This window comes from Dipteris shenzhenensis, chromosome 6, assembly GCF_047967505.1.
Source record: "Dipteris shenzhenensis isolate YYH24624 ecotype China chromosome 6, Dip_SZ_1.0, whole genome shotgun sequence".
NCBI classification, from domain to species: Eukaryota; Viridiplantae; Streptophyta; class Polypodiopsida; order Gleicheniales; family Dipteridaceae; genus Dipteris; species Dipteris shenzhenensis.
The window spans coordinates 39,617,508-39,635,448 of record NC_141601.1 but is presented as its reverse complement, the minus strand read 5'-3'; the positions used below and the strand labels follow the sequence as shown (position 1 = coordinate 39,635,448).

At 48.0% G+C, this 17,941-nt stretch overlaps 1 protein-coding gene across 2 annotated transcripts in view; it reads left to right on the top strand.

Moving 5' to 3' along the window:
* The window catches only part of LOC147901160 (Zinc finger, C3HC4 type (RING finger) family protein), a 159,104-nt gene that overhangs the window by 38,133 nt on the left and 103,030 nt on the right, over positions 1-17,941 (top strand). Inside the window, exon 3 of one of the 2 annotated variants that reach the window (XM_087375571.1) lies at positions 11,704-17,624. In XM_087375571.1, the coding sequence (XP_087231697.1) occupies positions 11,704-17,624 (5,921 nt within the window). Of the gene's footprint in view, positions 1-11,703; positions 17,625-17,941 lie in introns of those variants that run through there. The other variant, XM_087375570.1, reaches the window with a different exon arrangement.

The window sequence follows — 17,941 nt, the reverse complement described above, 5'->3', positions numbered from 1 at the left end:
TGGAAAGAGAGAACTTGATTGTAGTTACTATAGGATTTGTCTTTAATACAAACAATGAATTGGAAATTGAACATATAAACTATCTCATGGATGATGTGAAATTAGTGTTAGTGGCTCAGAAAGTTATATGCATATTTAACATTCTAGCATTGAGAAAACATATGGACTTTTGAATAAGTTATTATTTTTTGCTACTGAAATGGGGGATTTATAAATTTTTTATTGCTCGCTTTTTTTGGCTCGCTCGCTTTTTGTCACTCGCCTTTTGGTAATCCTCTCGTCCAGGTAGATCCGGGTTCCTTTCAAGGTCACCCTTGTGCTCATGAGGGTCTTCCTATCCATGGCTGTTCGGAGCTTCATCACAAGTGGCCTTGTGGGTGCATCGGGCTTGCCGACTCTCCAAGCTGTCTCACATGTCAGCTTCACACCCATTTTGGTGAACAAAGCATTTGCATCTACCATAGGAGTATCTCCTACTGTGAGGCCTCGGACTAAGACATTTAGGGCTTTACTGTTTATTCTCCTCTAGAGCATTTGAAATGAACTCTTTCTTGGGGACAGCAGTACCTTTCTTGACCACATCGCTCCATTCCAAGATTGCAGCCTCTCCTTTCTTGATTTTCTAGGTGAATTCAGCATGTTTGCCCTTCATAGTGTCTTGCAAGAATGCCAAGTCTTTTCTGAGTTTTTCATTCTCAGATTTCAGTTCATCTATGATCTTGCATCCTTCTTCTGAAGTCCCCTTTGCCCCTTTGAGCTGCTTCATTTGTTCCCTAATGATGTCCAGCTCCTCGTGTAGGGATGGCTGAAGCTCCCCTTCATCTCCGTGTGTATTTGCCAATTTCGTCTTGAAGACTAATCACTTGAGCTTCCAAGCTCTCTATCTTGGATGTTAGAAGACTGTTTTTCACGTCCATATCTCGCATCATATCCATCTGCATTTTCCCAATTTGTTTTGCCCATTTTGCATGCATTTCTTCTTGCCATCCCTTCATGTCTTCATTCATTTGAGCACGTATGTTTGAAAGCTCATCCTTCTTGTATTCTTCCAGTTTCTTTTGTAAGCATTCAATTTCAGCATCTTGTAGCTTACATACCTCCTTGATAGTGGATAGGCATGCTTTGGCATTCCCATCCTCTACTTTCTGCCCTTTGGTCCAAATTATGCTGTATTTTCTGTCTTTGTCCCCTTTGGTTTTCTGATTGGGTGAGCTTTCCATGGCCTCTCTTTTTTCTCTGATTTTTACTGATTTTCTTGCTCTTTGGACTGCCCACCACCTAAGGGCTGCCCATAGTAAGTCTTTCTTGATTTTTGCAGGTCAGGAGCTGGTTGGAGCAGAGGTATAGGTATAGAGGTATAGGGCTGGAGTCGAGGCATGAGGGCTGTAAGGGCTGTGAACCTTGTCCTGGTCAGAGGCCTTGTCTGGTGGCAGCCCCTTGATGTTGGCGGGCCTAGAGCAGCCTTGAGCTAGAACACTAGGTATGGGGGGGGCCTAGTAGCCCGTGCGGCCTGCGCAGGTCCTTGTGGCCTACATTGCTGCAGCTAACAGATGGCGGGGGTGGCACGGTAGAGCGGTGTAGCAAATGGCGGGGGTGGCGCAACAGGTGGCGGGTGGTGGCATAGCAGATGGCGCAGCAGCTTCAGGTGGCCCGATGGCCTGCTACCAGCTGCACAACAGTAGGGAGCCCACGCGGGGGCAAGGAGGCAGCCCATGGGGGCCGAGATTGATCACGCGGGGGCTAGGAGGCAGCCCATGGGGGCCTAGAGGGGCTGGGAGGGAGGGGGCTGGGAGGGAGGGGCTGAGAGAGAGAGAGAGAGAGAGAGAGAGAGAGAGAGAGAGAGAGAGAGGGCAAGGAGGCAGCCCACGGGGGCCGAGATTGATCACGTGGGGGCAAGGAGGCAGCCCACGGGGGCCGAGATTGATCACGTGGGGGCTAGGAGGCAGCCCATGGGGGCCTAGAGGGGCTGGGAGGGAGAGGCTGAGAGAGAGAGAGAGAGAGAGAGAGAGAGAGAGAGAGTCTATTAACGTCCACTGGAGACCAAAAGGTCTATGGGATAGCAAGAGTTCCTCTAGTACATCTGCTTTAGGGAGGGCGCATGGCAGCTCCCAAGGAGTGCAAAAGCAACCCCAATTTATTTAGAGTACCTACACAATAGTCTGAAAGAGTAATCAGCCATACATCAGTTTAAGACTGAGAGTCTTTTGGTTTTGATTTAAACTCTTTGATTAGGGCTACGCCTTCACGGTAAACTGCCCATTTTCCATCCTTTCTAGCAGCCTTGACTTTAGCTAATTCAGTTGCCTTATTCTTGAGTTGAGCTTGTGTAAGCTACTCAGCTATCCATACTTTGGTACCCTTCAGCTTGTAAGATTGAAGAAGCTTGATTCGTCTATCTTTTGACCTCAGTGTAAGGATTGCATGACCTTTGTAGTGCATAATAGAAGCGGGCCTGGAGTCGTCATCATCCTGCTCATCATCATCCGTCCATTCAATGTTGGGCAAGCCTGCTTTGATCTTGGTCAATATTTCACTATAAGTGTCCTCTTTGTACCAATCTTCTGGGAGTCCCCCTATTCTAATCTTTAGTGCATTTTAACATCTAGCTTCTGTTCTTTAATCTCTACTTGAATATAAGACTTACTTGCTTTGGCGTCCACTTCCACAATCACTTCCTTCTTAGCAGTTTGTACTTCAATGTGAACAAGATCTTTGACTGTAGAGACTAGCTGTGGGGTAGGGGGGGAATCCTTACAAGATTCTACAGCCTCATCAATTACTGCCTGCTTACTAGGGCCTTCTAGAATGTGAAGTCGAGCCTTTACTTCTGCCAGTTCCAATCCTGGCTCTCTCACTGCTTGCTGTAGGTAAAAAATTTGATCCTGTTGCCCAAGGATGGGTCGTTTTGAGACTTCTTGTTGATAATTGCGTGCATATGGAGAGGGTGTCATGGCTGCAATTGTAGAGTATCCAGTCCTGATGGAGGTTGAAGGAGTTGAAGGGGAGGGGCTTGGAGGAAAGGGTAGGCGAGCGGCTCATAGGTTGGGTAGTGACTTTCTAACACCCCCTCTCAATGACACAATTGTGGGCCGATCCCCATGTGTCAAATGTGTTATTCCATCTGCTCCCTTGGAAGCGCCTTCGTGAAGACATCCAAGATGTCGTCGTCGGTCGGGCAGTACATCAACTCTATGATTGCTTCGTCGATGAGTTCACGAACAAAGTGGTAGTGGACCTCGATGTGCTTCGTTTGTGCGTGAAGGGTTTTTGGCGATTGCTATGCAACTCTGGTTGTCGCACATAACCACCGTCGCGTCTTCTTGGGCCACACTTATGTCCTCCAAGATCCACCTGAGCCACAAAGCTTCGCATGCTGCTGTACAAGCAGCCCTGTTCTCCGTCTCTCTAGATGAAAGGGTGACAATAGGTTGTTTCTTACTAAAACCATGACACAGCTCCTGATGAGAGTAAGAAATAGTATCCAGAAGTTGATCTCCGGGTATCAATATCACCTGCCCAATCACTATCGCAGAAACCTCCCAACTCAATGCCTCTCATATAAGTGATGCCGTAGGTGCAGGTACCTTTCAAGTACCTTAGCACCCTCATACCTGCGTCCCAATGGGTCTTCTTGGGTGTGGTGGAGAATTGACAGAGCAATCCAACTGCATAGGAAATATCCGGTTTGGTATTGGTGAGGTAAAGCAAACTCCCCACCATGCGTCGATATAGTGATGAATCAACCGGCTGAGATGGATCACACACACTTAGCTTCAGACCAGTTTCCATGGGAGTTTGGTATTGGTGAGGTAAAGCAAACTCCCCACCATGCGTCGATATAGTGATGAATCAACCGGCTGAGATGGATCACACACACTTAGCTTCAGACCAGTTTCCATGGGAGTCACTGCTGCTTTGCAATTTTCCATCTGAAAGTGTTTGAGCAACTCCCTGTAATATTTCTCCTGTGAAATAAAGATATAGCTCTTTCCCTACTTCGCCTCAATCCCAAGAAAGTAGTGAAGTATGCCTAAGTCAGTCATCTTGAACTCCTCCATGAGAAGTCTCTTGACTTGAGCAATCTTCTTCGTATGATCCGCTGTAATGATGAGGTCATCCACATATAGAATCAATACCAGCCGCAAATCCCCCTCTGTGTCAAGATAAAGATTTGCTTCTGATGGACTCCATTGAAGCCCGATCTTCTAAAAGAAAACATCTCTCTGCTAGTACCAAGCTCTGAGGCCTTGTTTCAGCCCGTATAAGGCCTTCTTCAATTTGCAGACTTTTGATGGGGATCCTAGAATTTGAAATCGTGGTGGCTGTGCCACATATACCTCCTCCTCCAGGATTCCTTAAAAAAATGCAGACTTGACGTCCAGCTGAAAAATAGGCCAACTGTGATGAGTAGCTAAGGCAATGACTGTTCGAATGGTCACCATCTTGGCTGTGGGGGCGAAGGTCTCGTTGAAGTCAAGTCCTTCTGACTGTGCATAGCCTTTCACCACCAATCTCGCTTTGTACTTGTCCAAGCTCCCATCTGACTTGAACTTAAGCTTGTACACCTATTTAGTCTCAATGACCTTCTGCTTGGTTGGTTTGGGCACTAAATCCTAGGTGTCATTTTTCGAAATGGCTTCCATCTCTGCCTACATGGCTGCCTTATCCTTTGCTTCTTGGAAGGAACGGGGATCCTCAAGTTGAGCCACCATAGCGTAGTTCATGGAGGGAGTCTTCATGTTGCATTGAGACCGCTGCACTTCGGAACTGCTCTCGGGACTGCTGTCCATGACCCGTGGGTCTACTAAAGTCTTCAAATACCACTGAGGTAGCTTCTTCTTTGATGGAGGTGCCTTTGCTGGAGTCGCCTTGGGAGCCCGTTCTGGAATAGCCTGCTGCTGCTGCTCCTTCTCCTCCTCCTCGGGATCTTCAGTTGTCTCCACCTCTTGGATGGTGACCTTGGGTGGGGGTAATGATGGAAGTTCAGGAACCTCTTCTACAGGTTGTGGCTCTGACTCCTCAAAAATCACGTCCCTGCTGATAAGGATCTTCTTCTTTTCTGGGTCGAAAAGACGATAGGCTTTGGATTCTTCACTGTATCCCACAAAGATACATCTTCGGCTATGGGAATCAAGCTTCGTCTGCTCATCTTTATGCACATGAACAAATGCATTAGAACCCAAAATCCGTTAATGAAATCTCGTGGGCTTCTTACCATAGTAAGCTTCATATGGAGTCTTGTCATCAACAGCCTTGGTCTTGGTTTTGTTGAGGATGTGAACGGCAGTGTTCACGGCTTCACCGCAGTAAGCTTTCGAGAGATTCCTCCCTCACAACATGGTCAAACCTGTCGCTGTGACGGTCTTGTGCTTCCTCTCAGCAACTCCATTCTGCTGAGATGTGCGAGCTGTCTCTTGATCCCGTGCTTCTTGCAAAATCGATTGAACTCGGTAGAAGTGAACTCTTCCCCTCTGTCTGTGTGGAAGGCTTTGATTACCTCCCCGCTCTCCTTCTCTACCTGGGCCTTCCAGTCTTTGAATTTCTCATAAGCCTGGGACTACTTGGCCTGGCAGAATACCCACGTCATGCGACTGAAATCATCCACAAATAAAAGAGAATACCGTGAACTTGCAAATGAATTTGTTGACATTGGGCCACAGATGTCGGAATGAACCAACTCAAGTGACTTCTTGGCCCGTGATGAGGCCTCATGTGGGAACTTGTCCCTGTGTTGCTTGCCCTCCAAGCAAGCCCTGCAAACACGACCATTGCCTGCAATCGGTGGAAGTCCATCCACCATCTTTGGCTTTTGCATCTCGGCAAGAGTGCCCTAATTGACGTGACCGAACTGCTCATGCCACAATTTGGATCTACCATGGTCCCTGTGCACCAACAGAGCGTTGGGCCAATATAGCCCATGCTCCTCGACTCCTTGCATTTGCTTGGATGTGACAGTGACTTTGCCGTTGTCAAATAAGATCGACATGTTGTGCTTGTCCATCTGACTAACTGACAACAAGTTCTTGCACAAATTCGGTACATACAATACACCGGAAATCAGCTCCTCGTTTCCTATAGTTGTGATAAATAGAATACTACCAACACCCTTCATAGGGCATGACCGTTTACCCCCCATAGTGACCTTGGAATCGAAATGCGTACCTTCCATGGATTTGAACCACTCCTTGTTGGACATGTGTTTTGAAGTACTGGGTCATCCAGTGCCTCTCCCTCGAGGGGGTCCAGCTTGACGAGTCCATCTGAAGTCTCTGCCAATCTGTGTGGTGTAGGAAAAGAAGGGCACCTCATCCACCTGCTCGGCTAGGCTACCCTTGGAAGGCCAGAACCACTCTCTCGGATCCCAGTGGACCTCCTTCAAGGGTCTACCCTCCCACAGCCAAAGGCGCCATCTAGGGGCGTCCTGCTCTGAGATATTGGGAGGGTCAATGTGCCACTCCTTTCCCAGACGTCCCACCACTCTGATCATCTGCCAGTGAATCCCATCAAGACTCCCATCCATCTTTGGGTCTCTCTCAGTGAGTGGTTGAAGTAGGCCTCCAGGTCTTACACGGAAGAAGCTGGGGTGCATGCTACCTCGCTGCATCAACATCCTCAAGGGGACACCAATCCGAGAAAACTGTCCCAACCATCTGCTGTCCCTCCATACGTGAAGTCCCTCCCACTAGGATTGAGGAATGGCTAGGTCAATCTCTCTCATCCGTTGCCCTGCCCCTCGTAAATGCGCCATGGTGCCAAGCCTCGCCTCTGCGTCCATGGGTAATCTGCTCCATCGGCCAAAAGACCCGACCGGACCACTGTCCCACTACGCCCAACCAATGTGAGTCCGCTCTCCAAGCATACATCCCTCCTGATCTCTGATTTCTGGGTGCCACATAAGGGGCTGACGCTCAAACTCCTCTCTGCATCTTGGCGGAGCACGAATGAGACCCCCTGCCAGTCTCTGCCAGACCCTGTGGAGGCTCCTCATTAAGGGGGAACCCTTCCCTGTAAGGGGGGCCTCTGAGAAGATCCATCTGTGTGAAGGCTGCCACTGTCCCCCAGTGTGTGGGGTGTTCCTTAGAAGCCCTCGCTGTAAGAGGAGCTTCCAAGGCTCTGCAGCTGGGGTGAGGCTACGAACAACCAACTTGCCAAGGAGGGCTCTGCTTTGCATCTCCGGATCAATGATACCCAAGCCTCCGAGTGCCTGCGGCATGATCAACCGTCCGAACCTGCCCAAAGGAAGTTCCGAACCAACCGTCGGAGCTGCCCAATGCATCCTTTGTGAAAGGCGGACTGAGCGAGAGAGAGGAAAGGCCTCGCCCGTGTGTCCGATCTTGTATGCAGTATTAAAAAAATCCACCCCCTGCTCAAGGACTGAGGGAGGGAGCCTGTGTCAAATATCTCCTGGCAAGCTAACTGGAAAGGGGTGGAGATAATCTCCATGAAGTTCTGGAAGAAGGCCGGAGTCAAGCCATCCTCGCCCGGACACTTCTGGGTTGGAGTGCCTTGAGGGCTTCCCAAAGCTCCTCATCTGTGAAAGGCTCCTCCAGTTTGCTGCATAAATCCCGCGAGACTATTGTCGGAACGTCATCTCAAACTACCTCTCGGGCCACAAGACCAGCTGGAGTCATCCTCTTCGTCTGAAAGAGCTAGCTGTAAAAACCTGTGGTCAGGTCTAAAATCTCCTGCAGGTCAGTGTGCATGATGCCCTGCGAATCTCGGAGACGTTGCTGCTGTGTGCCTACCGATTGGGCCGCTCCGTCCTACTGCGGGGGACCACTCCTCTGGACACCTCCTTGGGAGAAGGTGGTGTTGTCGTCTGATGTGTGATGTTGAAAACATGTGCTCCTGAATCAAAAGGATGTCCACTGTCCGCCCTACCACTGCCCTCTGTAACTCTTGCCGGAGTATCAGGTATTGCGTCTGGCTATGCGCACGGTCGTGGAGCCCGTGCATGTTCCAACTCACTATGGTCCAGCTCATGAGGACGGGGGTGCTGGGAACAAGGCTCTCTTGTGGGTGGGTGCCTGTTCCAGAAAGAATGCCTTATGTGACTTTGCTGGGGGTTTGGAGGGCGAATAGTCCGTGTTTGTGCGACGACATACTAGGGTGGATACTGGCTCAATGCCGATCTTCCGTGCCCACTTCATCATGAAGGAGACTTCTGCCCTGAACAGCTCTGCACACTTTTAAAGGGGCCAGTAGCATGCCTGCTCCACCTTTGCCTCCAGCGGCAATTTGATAACTCCTAATGCCAAACCACACATCGGCTCCTCTCGCGTGAAGCTCAGCTGAAAATTCACCTCCATACCATGGGCGTGCCAAAAGTCCAGTCCCTGTGGCCCCATCCACTCGTCCATCATGCGTGAAATCTGATCTTCCATAATAGCATCAAACACCTCTGGGAACCACTTCTCCAACCCTGTGGAGGCAAACTGGAATCTCCAAACGGGGTGTGTTTGAGAGCCCACTGCGCTGATCAAACCTCCCTTCTGGGGTTGTAGTACCACGAGCGTTACCTCCAGTGGTAGAGGATAAGAGCCGAGAATCTCCAGATAGTTCCAGGGTCCTAACCTCCAGAAGTCCCGTGGTAAGGGATGCCCAGGCTAGAGGTTGGTAGTTGCTGACCGGGAAGATGAGCCCCGTCTTGTGGATCCCTCCCCGGATGGGCCGGCTGCTGCGATGAGGAATCAAAAGGGGGCATCGTCTTACCCTTGCCTGCTGGCAGGGGTGTCGAGGCAGGGGAGGGAAGGGAGGATGAAGAACCCACTTCAGCGGGGAAGAGGGGGGCAGCGGGGGAGGTAGGAGGGCAGGGGGCGGGTGGTGAGAGTGATCAAAGTAGGAGGGGCGAGGGAGGGGCCGGGGGAACCCAGGGGGGGGGAGTGGAAAGGAAGAGGTAGAGGGATCTCGAGGGGGAGGGGGAGGGGGAGGGAAGAGGGGCGACCGCAGGCCCCCCTGTTGATCAGGCTCGTCGGGGCTCCTCCGCAGTCGCTGTCGGGCTAGCGTTCGTGGCCTCCGCCATCATCGCATTTGGAGCTCCTGGGTCTCGCGCTGATGCAAGGGTGAATGTGGAGGTTGAACCTCCAAAACGGGAGGATCATTTAGCTGGGCGGTGGCCCCTTCCGCTGGGGGAGGTGGATCTTCTTTTTAACATGGGTTCAGTCCCCTTCGGAGGGGGTAACCCAGGGGTCCTGCTGCTCCTGCCTGGAAGGGTGTTGGACTCGGGCCTGCTAACTGTGCTTGCTTTGCGGGGGTGGGGGGGGAGGCTTTGGGCCATGGCCACAGGGGAAATCTCTGGCTAAGTGACCCATCAGTCTGCAATGAAGACACTGGCCTGGTAACCCATAAATCTCCACTCACTGGCGAAGTGTACCCCCTTCAAGGGTCTCTAGAAGAATCAACTCTGGGAGGGACTCTGGGCTCTCAACCACCAGTTTGATCCTGGGGACCCCGTCATCTACTACCACTGCTGCGACCGAATCTGGAAGAGACTCGAGCACGGTGCCAAATGCCTGACCAATGGAGGGGAGGATGGCTCTGTACTCCTTTGGGAGTCCTGGGAAGCGGGGAACATGGTGTGTCGTGTCCATGTCCTCCACTGTAAAGCCATGATACCAAGGAAAGAGGTACACCAAATGTGGGCCAAGGAGCATGGGGCTCTGCTCCACAAGTGTCAAGGCTGTATCAGGGGAGCTCAGCTGGATGAAGAACATGCCTCTTCCATAAAAGGTGACCTCTTGAATGTGGTCACCCTCTAGTGCCAAGCTCGCCTGGATCCAATCTCACACCTGTCGCCTTGTGGGTGTGAGGCCCACAATTCTGCCCACAATTGCCTTATCCTGGAGGGACTGAACTGCTTGTTGAACCTATTGTTTGTCGGTTGGAGAAAGAAGGACCTTAACGGCTGTGGGATTCGAGGGTGTTGCCATAGAGCCCCTCTGGCTAGACCAAAGGTCACCACCAAGATCTTCTTCCTTTTGACAAACACAAATGCTCTTGCGGTGGGTGAAGAGTGGAAGAAAAAAGGGGGAAGGTGGGGCGAGGGGGGATGGACAAGGCGGGAGGGCGGAGGCGAAGAAAAGAGACGAACAAAGAAGCGGAGCAGGTGAGATGGAAAAGCAACGGGGGAGGTCAGGAAGGGGACGTAAGAAGGGGCGGAAGGGAGGCGGAAGGGGAAGGAAGCACGGGGGGGACGGAGAGGAGCGAGAGGGGGCGAAAAAGGAGGCGGGGTTGAAGGTCAGATGGTCATGAACATCGTCCGCCTCATTCATATCCAGATTGTACAATTGATGTTGAAGAAGCAAGATACGAGATGTGTTGTCTGTTTCATACAAATTCTTAAGAATAGCCCACACCTCTACAGATGTCTCGGCCATCTGGATGTGCGGAAGAACAGAGTCCGCCGTGGTCCCTATGATTAATGGTAGGGAGTGGGCGTCTCTATCTTCCCAATTCTCAAGATCCTCTCCATCTACTGGAATGAGAATCTTCCCCTTGCTGTCCAGCATATCTTCTGGCTTTGCCTCCACCCCCGTTGTCAGCTTCCACAACTTCCGAGCCACTAAATGACTCCGCCTTCCAGATTGGATAGTTCGACCCATCTAGTTTCTCTGACTCTCTAAAGTTCGGGATGGTGAATGAGAGAAATCTGGAGGAGGAGGAAGGAAGAGAAGGGGCTGAAGAGGCAACAATTGAATCCTTGTCCTCCATCCTTTCTGTAATAACGAACAGCAAACTGAAAAATGAATTTGCAGTAGAGAACTTGACCACGCAGCAAACCTGAGTGTTGATTGGAGTCGCCTTCTTGCTGAGGAACTCCGTTCTAGAGCTGATCTAGGCACCGACCTGCAGGGCCCCCAACCGACCAGGCTGGGTCGGCCATTCTTGGCTGATCTGGCCGGCTTGGGCCAGGCCTATATAATGGCCCATGTGCCCAGCACATGGGTCGGCCATTCTTGGCTGATCTGGCCAGCTTGGGCCAGGCCTATATAATGGCCCATGTGCCCAGCACATGGGCTGCTGCTGCAGTCCCCAATGCCACCCGCATGCTGCTCCAGGAGGTGCCTAGGATGCCGTGCCATCATCTTCCTGCTGCGCGGGTTCCAGGCCAGGTAGGTGCGCTGCCTTTTTCTTCCCCTACTCCCTATAGTCTCCTGCCCCTTTGTCCCCTCAAATCGGGGGTTCACAAGTGAGGCAGTGACTTTCTAACAACCACTGCAACTAAATAGTGTGCATAGTGGGAACCAACAGCCTGGGCTGCAATTCGAGGAGCTGAATTGGTACAAGAAAGTGGGACCAGGAGGGAAATAAAACTGGAGTGATGAGACAGAGAGTAGTGAGGGATAATATATGGCAGAAGGACATAGGATCGTTACATACTTTCTGAAGCTAGTTTTTATTTTGTTGTGAGGTCATTTTCTATGTGGTCCATTGTTGTTGAGCGACTGCTGAAGAGTTTCATTTTTGTGCACCTTCTAACCATTACTTTTCATCGATTATTTATAATACATGTAAGAGTAAAACATGCATGTTCTCAACCTGTCCCCTTTGTGTCTCTCTTTGTTTTCCTTTTCCATCTTTGTTTGTACTTGAAATGGTGGCTGCCTCAGGTTACTAGTATGTGATTTATTTGTACTTGTGATGGTGGCCTACCTTTGTCCTCAGGCTACCAGTATGTGATTTGATTTTAGTTTGTTGTCTCAGGCTAATGGTCAAAGCAGTAATGATGGCAACGCCTTCTGCTTCCTTCCTCTTCCAGTGAAAACCAATCTTCCTGTACATGTCAATGGTTATTTTGAGCTCTCTTCAAATCGCAGGGATCTATGGTATGGTGCTGATATGGAAGGCATGGGAAGGACCAGGTCTGACTGGAATACCCTTCTTTTGAATGATGTGGTGGCCTCAGCCTACTGTTATTTGCTTTCAGTCGCTCCTGAGGTGAATCGTCTACACTATTCTTTCTGGCCTTGCGAATCTTATGTGGATCCCTGGAAAAGTATGGTGGCTGAATTTTACAAAAATGTGGCAGAGTGCCCTCTTTTACACTCAGATGTTGATGGAGGAACATGGGTTACACCGTCTCAAGCTGTGTTCCATGATGAAGATTTTCAGAATGCTGATGAGCTGGCTTCCGCCCTTGTTGCTCTTAGATTGCCAGTAGTACGCTTGCCAAAGGCTTTGTGGGAAACGCTTTCCAGTCATTGTGCTTGTAAAATTGTTTGTCCAACTCTTTTGAGAGAGCACCTTAGAAATTCTAGCATTCATAAAACTGGTATTAACAGGGCATTGGGAATGATTATGTTAGATTACTGTCTTGGTGATGTTGTTGATGAAGAAGCAGCCGCCAATCTTTCTGGGCTGCCACTGGTTCCATTAGCCAATGGAAAATTTGGAGTTTTTGGGAGCAGGAATGAAAGGACGCCCTATTTTGTTTGCACCGACATGCAATATTTTCTACTGGAGAAAGTGAAACACATGATTCTTGATAGAGCGGTTCCAAAAGTGCTTCTGGATCGTCTATCTCAAATTGCTAAGGTTTCTAATTCTAACGTTTGCTCATTAAGTAATACTGACTTTGCAAAACTTCTTGCCCAAATTTTGCCAGCAGAATGGATTAATGAGGACGAGGTAGAGTGGAGACCGAATACAATGCACAATCACCCCACAGAGATGTGGATGACTGTCCTTTGGGATTTTTTGAAAGATTCTTTCACTGATCTTTCTATGGTTGAGAGTTGGCCGATCCTTCCCACAACCAGTGGATACCTATGTAAGGCCAATAAAGGTCTAGGAATTGTAAGGGGTGGAGTGCTTCCAAAAAGTATAGAGATAATTTTGATTAATCTTGGGTGCCGTGTGCTGAGAACTGACATTAAGATCAGTCATACTTCTCTGTCAACATTTGTACATCCTCCCAGTGGGCCAGGCATCTTAGATGCAATTTTATCAATAGCCTTGACTACAAGATGCAGCTTTGAGAAATTGTGTTTAGCTATTAACAATGATCAGAAGAGTGAGTTATGTGCTTTTCTTCTTGATCCAAGATGGTATAGGGAAAATGACATGACTGACAACCATCTGCAGGCTCTTAGAAGCTTACCCATCTTCGAAACATATAAGAATTCAGGTTACGAAGAAAAGAACTTTGTAGACCTTAGGAGTTCAAAACGTTATCTGCCCCCATCTGATGTGGATGAAGTTCTTTTAGGACCAGATTTCATTTATGCACGATCTGAGAGAGAAGCTGAAACAATGCAAAGGGCATTGAGTATACGGCAGATGGAAAAAGCTACGTTTTTCAGATCCAGGGTCATTAATCGGATTGATGAACTCTCATCGAATGTCCGAAATCAGGCAATGGTCACCATCTTGAAGGAGCTTCCTCTCTTGTCTCGCCAGGATTCATCCATGAAGGATACTCTGATGCATTTGTCTTTTGTCCCAACAGCGACTGAGGATCTTCGATCTCCAAGATCATTGTATGATCCACGTATTGAGGAACTTCAAGTACTTCTGAATGAGAAGGAATCATTCCCATCAAAAGAGTTTAAAAATGAGGAGATTCTCGATGCTTTACGAGTTTTAGGTTTACAAACAGTGATCTCACCTGACACAATACTTCAGAGTGCTCGTCAAGTTGAGACCCTTATGAAACATGAGCCTGAAGAGGCAATTACTCGTGGATGCCTTCTGTTATCTTACTTAGAGCTCAATGCAACAAAATTGTTCACGCTGCCAGTTAATGATGGAATCAACAGAGTGCTTTTCAAAGTGACCAATGTATTTCAGAATTCTAGGACTGATCTGAGCAGTTCAAATAAATTCTGGTATGAGCTGGCCTCTGTTTGTTGGTGTCCAGTACTAGTGCAGCCTCCTCACCCAGGCTTGCCTTGGCCTTCAGTGACGACCCCTTTAGCCCCTCCTAGACTTGTTCGTCCTCAATCAGACTTGTGGTTGGCTTCAGCTAGTATGCGCATTTTGAATGGGGATTGCCGTTCTGCATTTTTGTCTCAAAAGTTAGGGTGGGCCGATTCTTTGGCAGGAAATGTGGTTGCAGCTCAGCTTTTGGAACTTGGGAAAAATTGTGGCGATGTTTGTAGTCAAGGCTTGAGGCAAGCTTTAGCAACTGTCATTCCAAAAATGTATATGCTTCTTACAGAGAAAATTGGTACTGATGAATTGGACATTGCTAAGGTTGTATTGGAAGGGAGCCGCTGGGTTTGGGTTGGAGACAGATTTGTAACTGTAAATGAAGTCGTATTGATTGGACCTCTGCATTTAGCTCCCTACTTATGGGTGATACCTGCTGACCTTGCTGTTTTTAAAGAGCTTCTTATGGAGCTAGGTGTAAAAGAATCTCTGACAATTGTAGACTTTTCTCTTGTTTTGTCTAAAATCGCTACAGTCAGAAGTGGCTTCCCTTTGGATTCTCATGAACTCAAAACAGTCATTTGGATTCTGCAACATTTAACAGACTCACACTTTGATGGAACAGATAAGGGATTATTTGTCCCTGATGCACACGGCATTCTTGCGCCTTCCTCTGAGCTTGTTTATGATGATGCTCCATGGCTTCTGGAAGAAAAAGAGTCAATAAAACATGGCAGTCTACCTTCCAGTGCAATAGCCACTAACAAAAGTGCATCAAGGTTTGTACACGCAAACATATCTAATGATGTTGCAGAGAGGCTTGGTGTTAATTCCTTACGCAGGTTGCTTCTTGCAGCAAGTTCAGATTTCATGAATGTCACATTGCATGGTGTGGCGGAAGCATTTGGTCAACATGAGGCTTTGACAACACGATTAAAGCACATTGTTGAGATGTATGCAGATGGTCCTGGCATTTTATGTGAGCTTTTGCAAAATTCAGATGATGCTGGAGCTTCAGAAGTCAGCTTTCTGCTCGACAAAAGTCAATTTGGGTCATCGTCTGTTCTTTCGCCTAGGATGTCAGACTGGCAAGGCCCAGCCTTGTACTGTTTCAACAACTCTGTCTTCACACCCAAGGACTTGCATGCTATTTCACGGATTGGGCAGGACAGCAAGCTCGAGAAGCCTCACACCGTTGGCAGGTTTGGTCTTGGCTTCAATTCTGTTTATCATTTCACTGATGTACCGGGATTTGTGTCGGGGGATAATCTTGTTATATTTGATCCACATGCCAGTCACCTTCCAGGAATCTCACCTTCTCATCCTGGTTTGAAAATTAACTTTGTTGGAAGAGGAATAGTTAATCAATTTCCTGATCAATGCCGCCCTTACTTGCTTTTTGGTTGTGACTTGCAAAAGAATTATCAGGGAACCCTTTTCCGGTTTCCCCTTCGGAATGCTATCACTGCTGATCGCAGCCTTATAAAACAGGATGCTTATAGCCCAGATATGGTAATAGGCTTGTTTACCAAGTTTCGGGCTATCGCCTCTGAAGTCATCCTGTTTTTGCACAATGTGTCTCGTGTAACGGTATACACTCGAGAGGGACTAGACCAAGAAATGGTTATGCTTTACAGAGTTGAAAGGCATGCAGCAGAGGTTACATCAGTATATAATTTTGTCAGTGGACATCACACTCAAGCAGTAGACAAAGACCATCTTTATAGCAGATTGCAGAAGACACCACACGATCACTTGCCATTTGATTGTCGGAAAGTTAGGATCACATTAGATGAAGTTCAAAACCATGATACTGAGCTTTGGATATTGAGTGATTGTCTTGGGGGCAAACGGGCTACAGAGATGGCCATAAACAGGGAGAATAGGGTCCATGGTTTTGTTCCTTGGGCGGGTGTTGCTGCAAAATTAAGAGTCACAGCTGGAACTAGCAGAGATGGAGGCGTGGAGGAAGGATCACAAGACTTTCCAGCTGCACACCATAGGTCCTTGGAGGGACGTGCTTTCTGTTTTCTGCCTTTACCTGTGAAAACTGGTCTTCCAGTCCATGTAAATGGTTACTTTGAACTCTCATCAAATCGCAGAGACATCTGGTATGGTAATGATATGGCAGGAGGGGGGAAGCTGCGCTCTGATTGGAACTGTTGTCTGTTAGAGGATGTTGCATCTGCTGCCTATGTACGGTTGCTTGCCAATGCTACCTCTGATCTGGGTCCGTCTGAGGAGTATTTTTCCTTATGGCCAACTGGGTGTCTTTCTGAGCCCTGGGATTCTCTATTGCATGGTGTGTATCTGTCAGCAGTGGAACTGGACTTGCCAGTCCTCTACACAACAGCAAAAGGTGGTCTCTGGATCTCACCAAAGAAAGCAGTCTTTCCGGACACTTCTTATCCTGATGCAATTGAGCTTCAAAATGCACTGGCTGAAGCAGGACTAACCTTAGTTGATGCACCCAAGTCTTTGGTGTCCAAGTTCCAAGAGTTCTGTCCTTCTTTGAGATATTTAACACCACAAATGCTAAGAAATTCTCTTATACGACGTAAACGCCCCTTGAAAAATCGTGTTGCAACGCTCGCGGCTTTGAGATATTGCTTGTGTGATGTAGACGGAGCTGAAGTTGTGGAGAAATTGCAAGGACTGCCTCTCCTTCCCCTTGCATCAGGGCTGTTTGGAACTTTTACCGATTCTAATGCAGAGGACAATATTTTTATGGCAAATGAAATAGGCTACAGTTTGTTGAAGGACAAATTTCTGGATAGACTTGTGGATCAGTCTATTGATTCTAACCTTCTCAAAAGGCTTCAAAGTATTGCACAGAGTGGAAGCACCAATGTCGTTGTTTTGTCTCCCAGTCTATTCAAGGATGTCCTTCCCAGAATTTTGCCTTCAGATTGGCATGGGAAGAAATTGGTATATTGGACACCTTGTCATGGTGGGCATCCCAGTCAATCATGGATTGAACTTTTTTGGAATTTTTTGAGTGCAAGTTTTGCAGACCTCTCTTTGTTCTCAGATTGGCCACTTTTACCTACTTCTGATGGGCATTTGTTGCAACTAAGGAAAGAGTCAAGTGTACTGAGGGATGATAGATGGAGTGAGAACATGATTAATGTGCTTCAAAAGGCAAACTGCTTCATGCTCAGCTCCCAAATTACAATAGAGCATCCACAACTTGGGGAGTTCGTGTATGATACGACTGCCTCTGGACTTTTGGAGGCCTTACTTGTGGCTGCTGGTGGGCACCAAAACTTGTCAGAATCACTGAAAAAAGCATCAGAATATGAGATTCAGGAGATACGAGCATTTCTTCTTCAGAAAAAATGGTTCTTCAGTGGCCAAATGGATGCACATCATCTTAAAGTTTTGAAATTTCTTCCAATTTTCAAGTCCTATGGGGATCCTACTTATGTCAATTTGGGGGATCGCATGAGATATTTCCCACCTGATGATGTGGATGCTGAACTTCTCGGGGAGGACTTCATTCATGCAGAGTCAGAAAAAGAGATGATCATTATTTCAGATTTTCTAGGGATTGGGAAACTAGGAAAGGAGGAGTTTTATGAACAGCATGTCTTGAAGAACATCGTAAAATTGTCTTTGGATGTCCAGGCAAGAGTGATACCAAATTTACTACGAGGTTTTCCTTCCCTGGTAGAAGAAATTCCTTCTATTAAAAATGTTTTATCCAAGATGCCGATCATACCAACTGAACGGGGGAACCGGAAGGCACCTGGAAGGTATGTTTTATTGTGTTTTTATTTAGGAAGCCTCTCCCTCTAACTTTCTCACCTTCTCAGCTAGGGCTTGCTATATGTGAGCTTCATTGTGTGTTTGTCACTAGCTGCTGCAGATATATCTGTATGCTTTCATTCCAGTCAATGTTGGCATTTTCCATTGTAGCAATTCTTGTGTTTTTATGCATCTATTCCTACTGTGCATCTGTGTGTGTGGAAGGCAAGGCCAGATCAGAGGTTGCCCTTTTGTCACTGGTTTGCTTCTTGATTGGAAGCATATTTTATCCCACTTGCAATGGAATGGTAGGGATTCTTTGTCG